Source organism: Megalobrama amblycephala, linkage group LG1 (genome assembly GCF_018812025.1).
Source record: "Megalobrama amblycephala isolate DHTTF-2021 linkage group LG1, ASM1881202v1, whole genome shotgun sequence".
NCBI classification, from domain to species: domain Eukaryota; kingdom Metazoa; phylum Chordata; class Actinopteri; order Cypriniformes; family Xenocyprididae; genus Megalobrama; species Megalobrama amblycephala.
The window spans coordinates 8,632,523-8,650,492 of NC_063044.1; the positions used below are offsets into that span (position 1 = coordinate 8,632,523).

Sequence of the window (17,970 nt, forward strand, 5' to 3'; positions counted from 1 at the left end):
ATGCGGTTTCATTTAATAATGTTTTGCAGAGAAATGAAAACAGGTCGCAACAACAATAAGCACTCACACAAATATATTTTTAGATCGCACAGATTAAATTTCAGGAACAATATGCGAGTAAAATAGTCGCAATTTCGAGCCTTGCGCTGAATTCAGTAAGTAGTTAAAGGGTGAGTTCACATTAGCTCTGCTGCTATCAATATAACAATAAACAATGTGGCTTTTTATATATATTTAATATATTCTGTTTATTCATATTCCTAATTGATATTGAAAACTACTGTACGATCCAAAGCATTAAATTTAAGATTATAATCTTCCACTTTATATTAAACATAGAATGAAATGAATAGAAATAAAAATTTTTTCGTAAAACAACATGCTCTACAAAACAGTACATTCTTAATTAAATACCATTTCACAAAAACAATTACCAGCACAGAGCAGTGGAAAGAGAGAGTAAAGTAGCTTCAGCTCCATCTACTCGAAACACATTTCACTTGTTAGGGAGCACATGGAAAATGGCGCACATGGAAAGATCGAGTTAATTAAAAACGGAAATAAAACTATCAAATACACAAAAATATGAACAGAAAACACACTCTAGAACGTCAATTAGTGTTCAATGTGTTGCAATCCCCTTCATACATCGTCTAACATTCAACATTAAAATCTTTTATTTTGAACTTTTAACACGGAGCTGCAGCAGAAGCGACTCACCCACAGCAGTTCTCTCTTGCTCTGCTGCAGATCGCTCGAACTCAGTGCGCTATAGCGCCACCAGCGCTGACAATAGGACATTACAGCAGGGTTATGACACCAACAGCTACTAGATTAACTTGTATTTTAAATACTGTCAGACAAATAAACATTAAGTAAAAAAATAGTAACAAATAATCAAATTAATGAGTAATAGCACAAATAAATACAACAGAACAAACATATAAATGAAATAAATGGTGCTTTTCAAGTTGAAGGTTTAAACAGAAGATTTTCAGGTACAGAAATTGTAATCTAATGTAAAATTATTTAACTATAGAATAGATTTATTAGATTTAATAGATTTTTTTTATCCCTTAAAACTCATCTTTGATCACCAAAATGACATTTAAAAAAAAAAAAAATCAAGTGAAAAAAAAATTCTTCATGTCTTAAAATAGCTTGAATGTAACTCTACACCCTAGCCTCATTTAAAATACATGGATCAATGAATATGCAAATTGTTGTTTGTGTTGTGGATATTTAATAAAAAAGCTTGCTTAGCTTCGTATATTCAGTTTAACAGCTGTGCAACTGAACTGCTCACATTTTCTGATGTTTAAATTGTGTTTTAAATTATGAATTGGTAAAACGCCTTTGCAAAACGGTCTGAATCCACTCGCACGCATTCGTTTGGACTGCTCTCTCACTGAATCACCTGAAGCGATTTCTCATTAAAACAGACAGTGTCGAGAGAACAAGCAGCCGTTTTCCTCTGTGAACATGCACTAAATGGAGATTTAAAAAACATTCAGATGAAATCCTGCAGGCGCCCGTGCCTTCTCCGTACATGAAATAAACGCACATCCTTGAATGAGCACGGATTTCCAGTGTATTTACTTGAACTCATCAGGTAGGCTAATATCTATGGTTTGATCCATTCCAGAGACGGCCAAAATCAGAATTTATAATGGATTGAATAACTCTCTCTGAACTTGACGTGTGATTCCACACTGACTGACATATGCACATGAATCACGGTCACACGCTCAGAGCAATATTGTTTTAGCTATGTTTTATAGCAGACGTCAACAAGAGGCTGACGCCTGTCTTCATGCTCTCCACATGCCACACGGGAGTTTTATGTTTTACATTGTTTTTCATTGTTGTGTTTTAAGAGTTCTTAGTTTATTGCTGTTTGTGTGGTTTAGCCACAGTTTTAGAGTTGTGGGCTTTCCTGACCAACAACTGGACTGAGTCTATCGAAATAATAACGTTGATGTTGGGCGATTCCTGCATTCAAAACATGAATCCAGAAGCCGCTGGTGAGGGTGAGGAGGGTCAGAGTTCATCTCACACTCCAGTCGCCGCATATATTATTTTGTTCTTAAGGTTTTATGGTTCATATCCATTTTGATAGATTTTTTTGGTGGCTATTTTCAGTTTTTCGAGGGATTGATTGTTTTGTTTTTGTTATCAAGTGGTAAAATGCGCAGACGCATGGAGGCCATGGAGCCTGTGGGCAGTGGCGGCTTCAGGATCAGCGTGACCAGTGGTGTAGTCGGGGCCATATGCACGTATACTTATTTTTTGCTCAGGGTTGTTTGCGTATTACGACTTTTAAGGATCAGTATTTGCATACACCCACTTGTTTTTTTGCTTCGAAAGTCCATAAAATATTGTCCTGTTAGCTTCTCCTTTAACTGTGTGCCCAATGCTGTTGTGCAAACCCGCGATTCTTTGTTGTAATTGGTGCATTAGCAAGGGATTAGCAAATCCCTTTAAGTGTTATTCTATAGCCTTTGCTATTAAGTCATTATAAAGCCTACATCATGCGTTCGGAGGTTATATAAGCACTAAGTTCCTGTACGAACTGAAAAGAACAATATCAGCGCAAATGAAGCCCGGTTTATTTAATGCATCAGTGGTGCGCGAGGCCTACTCTGAATCTTATAAGTGATAAGATTTCCACGAGCCATTCCTATCGTTACACTGATGATAAAATGTGTGATTTACTTGAGGTGTACATGGCATCGAAAATATAATTTAATCATCATTGCTAAATTTACCTTGTGTGTTTGTATATAGTTACTGTACTTGGATTAATCTTGTTTATTCTGATCCAGATGGGAGTTTTCTTTTACATTGCTTTTATTTTTTGGTGGGTTATTGTTAGGGTTACTTAGATAAGAACCACGCACAGTGATGACAAACCAGTCATTAAAGGCCTGTACACACCGGGACGCGTTTATCGACAGCGTTTTTCGAGATGTTTTTTGTGTTCATACCCAAGCGATTTTCACTGGCGATGCGCAGAGTGAACATGCAAATTCACTCCCTGCCAGTATGTGGCGCTTGTGCTTAACGGTACAAACCAAAAAAACGAACCTGAGGCGTTTTTTTTTTTAAATTACACTTTTACACCTCACGTTTTTTGCGTTGGTGTGCACACTCACATTGGCTTAGGCTACTTTTACTTTCCAATGCAATCTACATTCTTTGATCAAATTAATTTTTTTAAAAGAAAAAAAAAATACTTCCAGAGTTGAAAAATAAAAGATGTCACTGGTCCCTTATTCATTCTGAGGGAGGCAGAAATAAAACATTAAAGTGTCTATCATATAAAGGGGACCCATGTTCTTTTTCAGAGTCTTGATTTTGTTTTTTGGTTCTACGTATGATTCCAAATTCTCCATTGTTGCAGCTCCTCTCTTCACAGTCTGTCAGTAACACTGTTCAGTTCCTGTCTCTATGAAGCCCCTTCTTTCGAAAAGTTTTCAACACACGACTAATGCAACAATCAAGCCTCGTCTCTTTTTTTTTTTTTTTTTTTTTTTGGCGAATGACTTGGGTGGGAATTATTTAAATGAGGGATACTATGACGTGTAGAAAAATTCAAGACTACAAAGGAGGTGTTTCAGGGAGTTCAGAAACAGAGCTTATATAGAGAGTAACTCCCTTTGGAGTGACTTTGTGTTTTGTAACTTGATATTATTTCACAATATTACTGTTTTTATTGTATTTTTTTTTATTAAATTAAACATTAAACACACACATTAGATCTTATCTATATATTATATTTTCATAAAACACATTCTACATTGTTCTTCTTTAAAAGTAAAGAATTTAAAGAATTGACTCCCATTCAAGTCATCAGTGTGACGATTAAAATGTCAAAAACAGGATCAAGCAAAAGAAGAATTTCTTTAGACCAACACAGCAACAAAATGAACCAGGCATTTCACGTTGTTGTTCTATTCTCTGTTGGGTTGGCTTACATTGAGGTTTACCAGTCCTTTTACTTTTCCGGTCATAGATGCCGCTCCATCTGTGCAAGTACTATGACACATGCCCCCATTGAAACCCCGTTCTTTCAAATACATATCGATGGCAATAAAGATTTCTTCTCCTACTGCATTAATTCCTCATCAGTATATCGCACACTGGTCAGGCGATGACAGTGTCCGCTGCAATCCGTAGAATCATCCATTTGACTGCAAATTTGCCAGTTTTTTAGTTAGTTGTGTTTCTATATCAGCAGCCATGTCGTCAATGCAATGTTCATCGTGTTGTCAGATAATGGGATTTTGTCCATTTCTTTGACAACGTCCTCCCCTATCATTACCCCTACGATTTTCTTGCAGGCTGGTACAATGAATGGGTTGATGTCCGTTGATCTTCTGGGCTGCGATGTTTCTTCTTTTCTTTTGTTTGAACATATAAATTTATCCATCTTTGCCCTATCCTGTCAATCTCTGCATGAAGAATAATGAAAAGGCAAGCCATTTTGCTCATGTTTACCAAGGGTGACAATATTTCTGTAGGACGCTATACATTTTTTGTCTTCTTACCCATGAACGCCTTCTGATTTTTGACTTTGCTTGATGTTATAGAGAAAAGCAAAGTATATAGGCTAGATAGAAGAAAAGTAATTAAATAAATATATGTCTTCCTATGTGTAAAGATAAAAACAGGATATATCAGATGTATTTAAATGTATTTAAATATAAAAACTTACATTATCTATAAAAATATAGAATATATCAAATAATTAACTTATTTCCATCCATCCCCATCCCTCATTTCCAGCTTTATTATTTGCTTTTGATTAGTGTAATGCTAGCTGATTATCTGGGTTTTATGTTTTGTGTTGAAAATGTTTCGTTACATAACACAATCACATTTTAATCAAGCAATCTAATAGTGCGACACGCTTTAACATCACAATAGTCTGCCAAATGCAAGCTAGCTAACGTTAGTTGCAATATGTCGTTTGGCTAACTTTTTAAAAGTGCAAATAAAATTCACAAAATGTATGTTCACTTCTGTATAAAATGAAATTAGTGTAGCATTTAATTAAAACAAAATAAACCTCCTCTGCATCCATCTGTCGCTCTTGTTCTTCTGTTCTGATCTGATCCTCATGCATGTGATGTCACATGGGGCGGGGCAATGCGAACCCCCACACTCCACCTGAGGCCGTTTCGCCCGATGCTCTTATGTCTGATGACTTTTTGTCCAATGCCTAATAGTACATTAATCCAATGGCTGAAAATTTTTCGTTGTACGACTGAGATCTAAGAATGTCCTAATATGAACACTGTACTCCAGCCCCAGTCGCTGCACTATCAACTGACGCTAGGGGCCGTCCTTAGCATCCTTGCTAGTTCGGTGACCGCGAACGGATATCCAACAGCAGCAATCTGCTAAATTTATTGATTGTTGCGATCCTATCAGACTTATGATAGCAACCTGATTGTAACAAAGCACTGTTCGCCAGAGGAGAACTGCCCCCCCCCCCAACTAAGCCTGGTTTCTCCCAAGGTTTTTTTCTCCATTTTAACATCTATTTGCCACTTGTTTGCCACCTGATGTCACCTGATGGAGTTTGGGTTCCTTGCTGCTGTCGCCTTTGGCTTGCTTAGTTGGGGACACTTGACATTTGACTTGACATTTGATATTCAATAGTATTCTTGACATTTATTCATCAGTGCTTTGATCTGCCTGCATTGACACTATTCTTTAAGAGCTGCTGTGCAGCAAAAATTATGTACCAGTTATCAATGTAAATCTGCTTTGACACAATCTGCATTGTAAAAAGCGCTATATAAATAAAGGTGACTTGACCTTGTGTGTTTGTATATAGTTATTGTACTTGGATTCATTTGGTTTAATCTCATAATCAAGGTATATTATTTTGTTCTTAAGTTTTTATGGTTCATATGCATTTTGAGAGATTTTTGCGCAGAAAATGCGCAGACGCATGGAGGCTGTAAGGAAAAGGAAGCAAAATTAGCTCAAATGAAATAATTTATAGGGAATTATAAAGAGTCATTTAGTTTACGACCGAGCAACTGAATCATCCAGTGTTCATCTGCTTGGGCCGTAATAAGCTCTGTAGCAGATATGAATATCCACTATCGTGAAAACGCTGATTAGAGTGCGGTAACTTTAAGATCGACAGATCCACAAATCTCAGATCAAAGACTCTTTATCTTCTTGGTGACCATTTGGTTTGCCACAAATAGCTTCAGCTTGTCACCTCTCCTTCGGTCAGGAAGCATAGGTGTCATTAAAGTACAGAGCAGGGGGGTTTTTTTGTAGACGGGCTGGAGCCGAAAATTAGATTCTCTTATATTAACTTATGTTACATCTTGTGAAAAAGCCTTTATTTGAATATGGCAACACGGGTAGACTCCTGTTTCTCAGAGTATTGGCATGATTGCCAATTGATTGATTTGGTCATTTTTGATTTTTATATTTTGAAATGTTAATAAATTGAAATGTAAATGTTTTGATGCATGTCCTTTATTTAATTTCATAAGTTATTGGTATTAGGTAATAGGTACTAATTCAGTGTTTATAATGCTAATACTACATATCTTTTAAAGATTTTTAACCCAAACTGGCTTTTATTTGCCTTCTATGCCTTTATTTATTTTATATGTTTGCTGTGGCTCTGTGTTCAATTGTTCAATAAAAGTTTTATTAAAATGTTTAATAATAGTATTTTTTGTAACAAAAACAAAAAATGCATAAAATTAAGGCTTTTATGAAAACACTGAATAAAAAATTGCTTACCAACACAAAAACCATTCATTTTCAATTGCTAAAGTGGGCTAAAATAGAAGGCTCTGAGTGATACTAAATGAAGAGTCATTTGGGAGCCATAAGAGCCAGCTCTTCCAAGTGAGCCGAGCCAAAAGAGTCGAATCTTTGAAAAGAGCCGGACTTCCCAAGCGTCTGCTCTGTCCAGTGAGTGAGCTATCTATTAATATACATTGTGAATTAATTATGTATTAATAAAAATAACACGTGATGCATTACACGTACACGAGTTTGTAAATTACAAGAAAAAAGTCATTAAATTATGAGAACAAATTTTTAATTTAACGAATTTGTTCTCGTTATTTAACGACTTTTTTCTCATAATTTAATGAGTATTCTCATTTTAACTTTTTCTCATTTTACTTTTTTCTCATAATTTAATGACTTTTTTCTCGAAATTTATCAAGTTTATTCTCAACATTTTATCTCGACTTTTTTCTCAAAATTTAACGAGTTTTTTTCTCGTAATTTAACGATTTTATTCTCAACATTTTATCGACTTTTTTCTCGAAATGTAACGACTTTATTCTCATAATTTAATGAATTTGTTCTCATAATTTAATGACTTTATTCTCAACATTTTATCTCAGCTTTTTTCTCAAAATTTAACGAGTTTTTTCTCATAATTTAATGAATTTGTTCTCATAATTTAATGACTTTTTTCTCGTAAGTTAATGACTTTATTCTCAACATTTTATCTGAGTTTTTTTCTCGTAATTTAACGATTTTATTCTCAACATTTTATCAACTTTTTTCTCGAAACTTAACGACTTTATTCTCATAATTTAATGAATTTGTTCTCATAATTTAATGACTTTTTTTCTCGTAATTTAATGACTTTATTCTCAACATTTTATCTCGGCTTTTTTCTCAAAATTTAACGACTTTATTCTCAACATTTTATCTCAACTTTTTTCTCAAAATTTAACGAGTTTTTTTCTCGTAATTTAACGATTTTATTCTCAACATTTTATCGACTTTTTTCTCGAAATTTAACGACTTTATTCTCATAATTTAATGAATTTGTTCTCATAATTTAATGACTTTTTTCTCGTAATTTAATGACTTTATTCTCAACATTTTATCTCTGCTTTTTTCTCAAAATTTAACGAGTTTTTTTCTCGTAATTTAACGATTTTATTCTCAACATTTTATCGACTTTTTTCTCGAAACTTAACGACTTTATTCTCATAATTTAATGAATTTGTTCTCATAATTTAATGACTTTTTATTCTCGTAATTTAATGACTTTATTCTCAACATTTTATCTCTGCTTTTTTCTCGAAATTTAACGAGTTTATTCTCAACATTTTATCTCGACTTTTTTCTCAAAATTTAACGAGTTTTTTTCTCGTAATTTAACGATTTTATTCTCAACATTTTATCGACTTTTTTCTCGAAATTTAACGACTTTATTCTCATAATTTAATGAATTTGTTCTCATAATTTAATACTTTTTTCTCGTAATTTAATGACTTTATTCTCAACATTTATCTCGCTTTTTTCTCAAAATTTAACGAGTTTTTTTCTCGTAATTTAACGATTTTATTCTCAACATTTTATCGACTTTTTCTTGAAATTTAACGACTTTTTCTCATAATTTAATGAATTTGTTCTCATAATTTAACTTTTTTTCTCGTAATTTAATGATTTATTCTCAACATTTTATCTCTGCTTTTTTCTCGAAATTTAACGAGTTTATTCTCAACATTTTATCTCCACTTTTTTCTCGAAATTTACACGTTTTTTCTCGTAATTTAACGAGTTTATTCTCAACATTTTATCTCCACTTTTTTCTTGAAATTTAACAACTTTAATCTCGAGATGGTTTTATTTTTTTATTATTGCTTGGCCCTAATCCTCTTCCGTAGATAACACACATTCATCATAAAAGTGGATATAGATGTTTAAACACTCAGTTTAAAGAGAAAAATGGTATAGAGATAATTTTGAATGTTTAATGACAGTGTTTTGGTAAAAAAGGTCAGGTTTATTGCTCGAGTTGAGAACCTCTCTCATGGATTTGAGATGGTGGGCCACCAAGAATTGAATGCTGATTTCTGAACCTGGGAAAAAGACACTTTTGTTGCATCACATGGATTTCTTCAATTCTTCAGCTTTCTTCAAATGGGAGGACATTGTCTTTCATTCTTTGAACTGATTTTGCACTCATCCACTGGACGTCATACAGGACTTTCTGGACGATAATCAAAAGACAATTCAGACAAAGAATTCTAACAAGAGTATTGTTTAATGTTATTGAATGCGAGTCAGATGTAAATTTTGGATATCTTTTTATTTTAGTTTGGTTGAATTGTGATTATTAGGGCCCAAGCCAAATGGCGAAGGCCCTATTGTTTTCTTTAGTATAATATTTTTTTTTACTATTCAGGCATTTTTGGGCCCTTAACATGCTCAAAAATTCTTGAAACTTTGCACACACATCGAAATCGTTGGCCATCAGGGCCAAGCAGAAGCTATATTTTGTTGTAGAGTGCTCATTAAGCATACATATTGTTAAAGAGGTTTGTTGTAGTGGACTCTTTTAAGCATATCACATGGTGGGGCCTGTAATTTTGCTTATTTTGTGTAATTGTTACATTTGATGTATATGGCACACTTACCTGGAAACACTTCAGGAGTTTCGAAGTCGTCATCTGGTTGGTTGACTTCTACAGGATGTCCGGGAGATGTGTGAGTTGTGTTCTTTAATGGTCTGCCTGGAAACAAATGCCATGAGGCAAAGCTCCCTCATGGAAGACCTTTGTGTTTACAACTGTGAGACTGAGTGCTTACCAGAATCAACATAACATTGGATTTTCAAAAATAGTTTGCGCCTCCATTGTTGCAGTGAATTTGCACGTTCCTGAATGAATAATTTTTTTAGATGCAAGCCAGTCTGTTATTGTTGGGATATCGACTTTAATTTTCACGCCCCTAAACATGACGTGGAACAAAACAAACTGTGATTGGTTGCGTTACATGTCGGTCAAACGTCCTTTTGGGCAGTCTTTGGCCAATGAAAGCTGCGAGACAGTCCAGACCTTCTGCCATCAGTCTGCAAGACTAAGTAGGTTGTAACAATGGAACACCATGTATTTGACATCAGCTCATGACATCTGTGATATTCTTGCAATGGTTTTAATTGGTGCCATTTGTAGTAAACAAATTTGGGTACTTGAATAAGAACTTGACAACTTTAGCTAAAAAAAAGCAAAAAAGCTTTACAACCATTCCTGGTCCCCCCCTATTAGTAGCTCCCTGCTACTGGAGATCAGAGGTTCATTTATTTATTCCATGCTTCAGTATTTTAAGGAAGGTATCAGTATTTAGACAGAAAAGCATAGAGAACTATAGAGCTATAAAAAAATAATCGTCTTTGCTGTAGATTCACATGACATAGAGATATTATTTCAAAGACTTACGGAGGGGATGAGCTTGCACACAGAGAGATGTAGACCGCAGAACTAGTATAACGTTACATTGAAGACACTAATACATATGTCCGTATCCGTTTTGCGCAAACTTTATACTTTTACTTTATACTTCAGCCTTTAAGCCCATAAACGCTGACACTGTGGCTCCCTATTTTGATTTTAAACACACAATTGCACTTTTCCACACATCCACACTTGGAAAAAAACATACACAAAGAATAATGTAAATCTGTTGACGCAATGTTGAGACTTTTTATGTTAAAATAAAAATCATGTAAATGTCTAGATAATTTATATGCCATAAATGCACCTGGAATTATACCCTGGAGTGGACCCCTTCTTGTTTGCTGGTTTCTAAACTGAACAAGTCGTTGTTTTTGGAATAAACAAAACAAAAAAAATATTGCATCATACTGTACTTTGCCCTGTAACACAAAGGTACAAACAACAAAGATAGGACTGTTTTAGTTTTACAACACTAGTTTATAATATATGAAAGTTCTTTTTTTTTTTAATTGACAAAGCTATTAACAGAAAGATACGGAGCCCCCAAAGGGACCTTTGCAAAAATAAAAAATTGACAGAGTTTCATGTGTGCACAAGAAACAAACACTGCATTCCATTCGGAAGGGCTAATCCCTATGCCCTAATCCCTTCAAAGGGTTTACCCTCCGGAGTGAGAGGGATGAAGGGTGTAGGGGTCCAAAAAACTCTTCTTTTGGAATGCACTCCTGCGTCATCTTAACAAGACAATCAAGGATGAGTAGATTGTGCAATCTGTGCCCTTTGTTTAACGTTAGTTTATTTATTTATTTTTGGTTTATCGCACCATATTTGAAACCGTATTAGATCTTTATTAATTCATTCATGCTCACATTTTCTTCATAATTTTGAGCATAGATCTTTGTAATTTTGAGCAAACAGATCTTTAGTAGTTCATGTGCATGCATACTCTTGCTTTCTTCACAGGCAGTGACGCACAAATGAAATGGGTTTTAGTATATACAAACCGGAAATTTTAGTGAAACTCTGTATATTTTTTTTTTTTGCAAAGGCCCCTTTTGGGGTTCTTTAGAAAGACAAACATATTAAGAAGGACTACTGTCTCCTTTCAAATGGCTACACTGTTGTCCACATTTTTGGGGTTCAGATAGGTGTAGGGAAGCTCCAACTTCTTGTTCCGCTCCTCGATGAGGTCCGACAACTCCCTCAGATCCTTTTGAAACTCTTCAATAAGCTTGCAGGGGATGTCTTCATCATATAGATTTTCTGGGAAATGACCCAGAGGGTACTACGGACAGGGTAATAAGATTGTAATCATAAAAAACTTGTTGATAATAAACATGTTTATAATTATAACACACTATGCATGACAGCACACTAATATTCTGTAAGTGCCCACAGCAACACTACACTTAAGGCCCCGATATACTTCAAACAAAGTTCGAAATGCGTGACCAGCGATATACTGTGGAGATCTTACCTCAACAAACTCTAACACACGAAATGAGTCAAATGCGGTCCAAGCGAGTGAAGGCGGAGCCTCGGCGCACACCTCCTATTACGTTATCGTCACTGACCAATGGTAGTACAATGGTGTTTTGCAGCTGGAGCGAACTTTTACTGAAAGTTCGCTTTGGCAAGCCGTTTCAAACTTCCAAAAAGAACACAAAACAAACTGGCCTGATTTTGTTCGAAATTACGTCATATCAGTTCATTCTTGGATTTCCTTTGAAGTATATCAGGGCCTTTACAGTTTGCTGAATGCCCTTTTTAATGTAACACGTAATGCAAACCAGAGGAATGAAAGCACTGTAAGTAAGCCATCATCATATAGAGTAATATAATGACAAACACAAGAACGGCATTCAGTTTCTCTTTTTCACAGCAAAAATTAAATGGCAGTCTTTTAACCTGTGCCCTGATGATGTACAAACTCACATGGTCTGTAGAATCCTTGCTCAGCAGTCTCAGGACAGCCGTCCCATTCACCGTCGTGCTCACATCAGGAAGGGTCTCCAGGATCGTGTCCTCAGTGGTCTGGCCTTTCTCCTTGGGAGGGGGCTTTCTGAGGGCAGTGGGGTAGTTAGGCATCCAGCCGCCAAAGTCAAACTGGGGGGAAAGAAGTGGTGAAAAATTTGACATATAAGCCAAATATTCACAAAGAATAATAAGCATAAGAGCACATAATTAACATCACTTGGGCTGTGGAAAGTGTATATATATAAAGGTTCCCTTTCAATACTGCACTCATACTGCATATTGGGAAAAACTTATTTTTTTCCTCGATACTTAAGCCTTTTTCAATAACGCAGTGTAACTGCGAATTGGTTCAAACTGGAAAACTTTTTGAACCAATGAAGGCATGGCGGAGCTGCGCGAGCCTATGGCGATCCAGCATACCAAAGCCCGCCAAAATGGGTGGGCCGCCTGGCTATATAAGCGAGCATTTCGCCATAGAATTTCAGATCTTTTTCCTTCAACGACAACAATGTTTCTCTTCGCTGGACTTCGGGACTGAACGCCTTCACCTTCTCTCGCCTGCTTGGAACAGCTCACTTCTCACTGTTGAAGAGGCAACGCAGCGGACCAGCTGAGACTCGCCTACCGCCTGCAGCTCCGGTGCCCTCGCAGACTGCCAGCCTTCGAGTGCCGCTCTTGATCCACCCGCTTCACCGCTTCCGGTCTCCTAACATCTCGTTAGGATCCTGCTGTGTGACCTGCATCAACGTAATGACAATATTTCAAGTCCTAGGCAGAGGCGGCGCTCACTGGGACTTCACGTTTTCACTGCGAGAACTTGAGTCTAGCCTCTCTGTGATCGCGGATTGCTTTCTTCACGAAAAGCGGTCCCGCCCCTTGCGCCCTCCCATTCTCCCAAACAGCAGGGCAAAGGGTCCAGCACCCGGAGTAAAAATATATTTAGTTACCACTTGTAGTACACCATGGGTTCAAATGCAGTATAAGTAGTATCTAAATACATTTTTAAAATGCAGAGATAGTATATTAAAAGCACATTTAAGTTCATATTTCATGGTGTCTCAAAATAGCACAGTTGAGTACACTTGTACTCAAGATGTTCTTAAGATTATCTTAAGAAGTACTAAAGAAGAATTTTTAGTATATTAAGTACAAAATTAGTGCACGAAAATATAGCACTTTAAGTACATTATTGTAATATACTTTTTTTTTTTCACCTGGGCTCTGCGGTTGGATGGAAAAATAAGCGAGCCCTTCTATCCAAGCCCTGCAGAACGACCTCTGCTCTCGCCGGCAGGGCCTACTCGTCTGCAGAGCAAGCTGCCTCAGCACTCCACACCATGGCCATTCCCACTGCCACGAGTCACCCCAGGCCTGCGCCGACTCAGTAGCTGCAGCGCACCCTAAGTAGCAACGTCAGTGATCTCGCTGCTGTAAGCGCCCGTCTTTCCCAAGATGCCAGGGACCCCAGACTAGGATTACGCTGGACCCAAAGTCTTCCTGATCCATCAGGAAGGAAGAGAAGGGGGCAAAGTCCCCCTGTGGCCCAACCACCCCCAAAGCTGCCTCGCTTAGTTCCCCCACCACCCCATTCAGTTCCGGGTGTAGGGGACAAAATGTTTGTTATGTGCCCTGTTGTTGCGGCCATACCAAACTCCGTTCCTAAGGTGAAACAAAATAAAAAGCAAACTTCCACTTCCACCGTCCTTGGTGCACAGGCCTCAACTCAGCAGCCTGTCAACCGACTTAATCCAATCCCTTGTTAAGCGGGCTGAGGCCTGACAGGCCATCCCCTGAGTATCAAGCTGGGTATTGGGGATAATAAATCAAGGTTACTTGCTGCAGTTCGCCCGAAGACCCCCGCGCTTCAACAGAGTGGTTCCCACTTTGGTAAAAGCGGGCAAAGCGCATGTCCTTCGCACCAAAGTGATGACTCGAGAGTGAATCTGGCTTGACCTTGACCACAGACTCCTGAACCACTCCCTCATGAGACGGAAGCACAGGATGTTAACGTTGAAGCAGATCCTCATGCAGATTTGCCCCGGGGACTGATTCTTCTCACTGGAACTGAAAGATGCATACATTCACATCCAGATAGCCCCCCATCACAGACGAGTCTTGAGATTTGCATTCGAGGGAGTGGCTTACCAATATACAGTCTTTCCCTTAGGGCTGTCCCTAGTTTCTCACACTTTTACAAGTGTATGGACGTGGCGCTTTCCCCTCTGAGACAGATGGGAATCCGCATTTTGAACTACCTCAACGACTGGCTCATATTGGCCCAGTCTCAGGACGAGATAGCACACCACGGATCCATGCTCCTCAGCTACCTGGAGTTCCTGGGACTCAGGGTCAATTTCACCAAGAGCTCACTGCTCCCCAGCCAACAAATTTCATTCCTGGGTGCAGTTTTTGTCTCAGCCCAAATGAGGGTTGAGGTTTGCGTGGGACTGTCCCGCTCCAACAGGGTTCTATTCCGCATGTACCCGCTCCCGCCTAAACTTCACTTTGTGTTCACCCGCTATCCACATATAATGATTTTCTTCCCGACCTGACAGGTACAGCTAAATTTAGATTGAAATCTTTTTTAACATCCACACAAGAACAGAATGACGCTGACTGACGACTGTTTCAAAAACATCTCTCCAAAATCTGATCACAAAGGTTGAATGTTCTCTGAAGGTGTACTCACACAGACCTCTAATGCAAAGAACATATTGTAACCTTCGCATTCAAGATTGGAGGGTTTAACTCAACAGGTCAAAGCAAACAATTCACCAGGCAGACTTTCAGTAAATAAAAACTTAATTTTCTTTATTCTTCATAAGGTATAGGTATAAGAGAGGGGAATGTGGAGAAAACTGTAACTCAGGTATTTCTTCTTCTTTCTCAAGTTGCTTCTTGTGGCATCAAATTACATCTGGAGGGAAGGTCGAAGGGATGTAGGATTAGTCAAGGTGGTTCAGACTACTCACATCCTTCACTAGGCGTCTACCCTCACAAGCTTGTCTTGGTTAGAACTGGTCCAATGCCTGGGCTGTGGCACACTCAGCACTCTGCGTCTGCTCACCTCCCCTGCTTCTCTTCTACTGTGGCTTCGTTGTTCTTTTTTATGTGGCTGCTGATTAGGCCCAACAGCCTGCAGCTGAGGCTCCCTGTCAGAAGGGAGACTGTGCACACCTGTGTTGGAGGAGCTATCCCTGGTCCTGAACATCACGGGGTGGCCCTGATGGTGCTTTCCATGGTGCTGAAGGTGACATGCTTCCTTCTGGCCGTCACAATATCTTGCCAGGTTTCTCAGGACAGGAAACTGGGGACTGTGTGAATGCCACCACTGCAGAAAGGTTTGTTTATTTCAAGTTCAAGCACAGATGCTCTATTGTCAAAGCATCTCAGGAGCGACCGGGTTATTGTCAGACCACCCGCTCTCATCTAAAATACACTATAGTTACCGACCGCAATCCACCTTTCATTCAAAATTTAATCTGGGCATTCAGCAGCTCATGGCTTCAGTCAGGATCAGAAAGTTTTTCCAGAGGATGCTAAGGCTGATGGCTTCCACCTCCCCGGTCTTGGAGCTCGGCCTCTTGCGAATGCAGCCTCTGCAGTAAACCTAACCTGAAGGCTAAACCTTCGGGTCCCACCTCATGCTTGGCGGCACGGCCACTTCTTTATCAGGGTAAACCAGGCCTGTTTAGCAGCCCTGAAACCTTGGAAGGACCCTCAGTGGTTCAACTGTGGTGTTCCCCTGGGGGTGGTATCCAGAAGGATGGTGGTCTTGACGATGGTGGTTACGTTCATAACCAAGTATGTTTTTCTTCTCGTCGTGAGCTACTTGCTCTAGGGGGTTAAAGCATCTTGAGGTAATGTTAATAACAGACAACAGTTAAAAGCAGAGTCTGTAATTCGGTTTTGTGAAAGGTTTTTATATTTAAACTCAACAGCCAATCAAATGAAACTCCTCTCCTTCGTGCTCCCGAGGCTTGATTGATTGGGGTTGTTTATAGTTATGTTTGTTTCTCATTCACAGAGCCAGGACAACAGAGACACTGAACGGACAGCTAGAGGAATGTATGGAGCAATTCGTTTGATAAAAAGTGTATGGGATTAGGATCACAGACTGCAACTTTAATGGCTCTGTGTGACTGGAAGTGAATTGACTAACTGACCTGTCCATTGTTTACAGCGGAATGTTGGGCTGATGCAGTGAAGATCACCATGGTGACAAACTTGACGAGCTCTGTCACGGTCTGAAAAGATGATGGCATTCCTAGGAAGAAGAATGAAAGGCTGCTTCTGTGAGGAACTCACTTTAGGACATTTTACACACACACACACACACACTTTTAAAAATAGAAACAGAACAATTTAACATGTCTAGCCTATTGACTGACAGAAGCTGCTTACGCTGCCTGATTGGCCTGAGGAAACGTTACGTTAGTAGAAATCATCATGGCAGAATCAAAAAAGCGAACAGAATGAAGATGAGCACAGAACATTTCTATCTGAATGGGAGGATTTTTTTGTTGTTGTTGAATGAAATGGAAAACCATTCTGCTTGATATGCTAGACTACATTGTCGCATTTTAAGGGTTCAAATCTTGAGCGCCCATTTCACATCGCTCCATCCTAAGGTGGCCCGGGAATTTCCCAAAGGCAGTAAACTGGGCAAGTACAAGGTAAACACTTTGAAATCATAAAGTCAGATTTTTCAGAAATTTACCAAGCATTCAGTGACAGTGACATTAGCGTCATATCAGCAGTCACGGCACACCATTGAAGAGAGAATATCGGACAATAACAACTCGGGTGAAACACATTTATATTCAGATCACTGAACTTTGACAATTTCCAGCACAGGTTTAATGATGTGATCCATTTTATACGTACACATGCTCTCAATCACAGGCAGTTCAAAAATCTCATTGCTGAGCTTGATGAAGATCTTCCATCTGATCTGCTTCATCACTGTGCTGTGAGATGGCTTTTAAAAGTTAATGTGCTTTCTCTCTTTTTTTTGAGCAATCCAGTTAAGCTGTTCCTTGCAGAGAAACAAAAGGACTATCCTGAGCTATGTGATCCCTATGTGATTCAGATTTGGCTTTTTTGGTCGACATTTGGTTGAATGTGGACCTGCAAGGGAAGTTAAAGATGGTGCCTGACCTGGTGCAGGGTGTTTTCACATTTATCAACAAACTCAAGCTGTTCAAGAAGGATCTACAAAAAAGAGAGTTAACACATTTTCTATCCTTGTTGGCAAGTGGAGAAGCAGCAGAGGTTGTACATGGGAGTACTGCACAGAATCCAACATTGCTTACAAATCTTGAACAGAGTTTTGAGGACAGATTCTCCAGCCTACGCAAAAAAAAAAAGAAAAAAGACCACATATTGCATTCTCATTAACCTATTCACTGCTGAATCAGACTGTTTATAAGCCCCTTTAGTGGAAGATTAAGCAACATTTCAGCTTGAAATGATTGAACTTTCTGAGGATGACAGACTTTAAAGTGTTCTGAGGGAAGGAACTGTGGAGTTTTGGAAGACTGTGCCAATTGAGAGATACCCTAATGAAGGGTTTTTTTTTTTTTTTTTTTGGCTCATCATGCTGAAAAGGTTCACCACCCCTTGTCTAGACACATTTTATCTTCAACTGCAACAGCCCTGATAATGGACTGGTAACAGACCTGAGCCATCTCTTCCCAGGAAGCCATTGGTGAATATCTCACTGATCCAATCCTGCAGCTCT

At 38.4% G+C, this 17,970-nt stretch overlaps 2 protein-coding genes across 2 annotated transcripts in view; one reads left to right on the forward strand and one right to left on the reverse strand.

Annotated features, from left to right (window-relative positions):
- The window catches only part of LOC125280859 (gastrula zinc finger protein XlCGF57.1-like), a 1,316,469-nt gene that overhangs the window by 40,179 nt on the left and 1,258,320 nt on the right, over window positions 1-17,970 (forward strand). The window lies entirely within an intron of this gene.
- LOC125243621 (hydroperoxide isomerase ALOXE3-like) lies at window positions 10,473-17,902 on the reverse strand. Its single transcript, XM_048153399.1, has 3 exons — window positions 16,394-17,902; window positions 12,186-12,356; window positions 10,473-11,535 (listed from the first exon to the last, which is right to left on the reverse strand). Exons 1-3 carry the CDS (start codon window positions 16,490-16,492, stop codon window positions 11,356-11,358), a joined length of 450 nt encoding a protein of 149 aa, XP_048009356.1. The 5' UTR covers window positions 16,493-17,902; the 3' UTR covers window positions 10,473-11,355.

Coding starts and splice junctions, on each gene's coding strand:
- LOC125243621 (XM_048153399.1), bottom strand. CDS start 16,492: ATGCCATCATCTTTTCAGACCGTGACAGAGCTCGTCAAGTTTGTCACC. Junction 12,357..16,393: donor CCGCTGTAAACAATGGACAG/GTCAGTTAGTCA, acceptor CTTTCCCCCCAG/TTTGACTTTGGCGGCTGGAT. Junction 11,536..12,185: donor GCAAGGATTCTACAGACCAT/GTGAGTTTGTAC, acceptor CCCTGTCCGTAG/TACCCTCTGGGTCATTTCCC.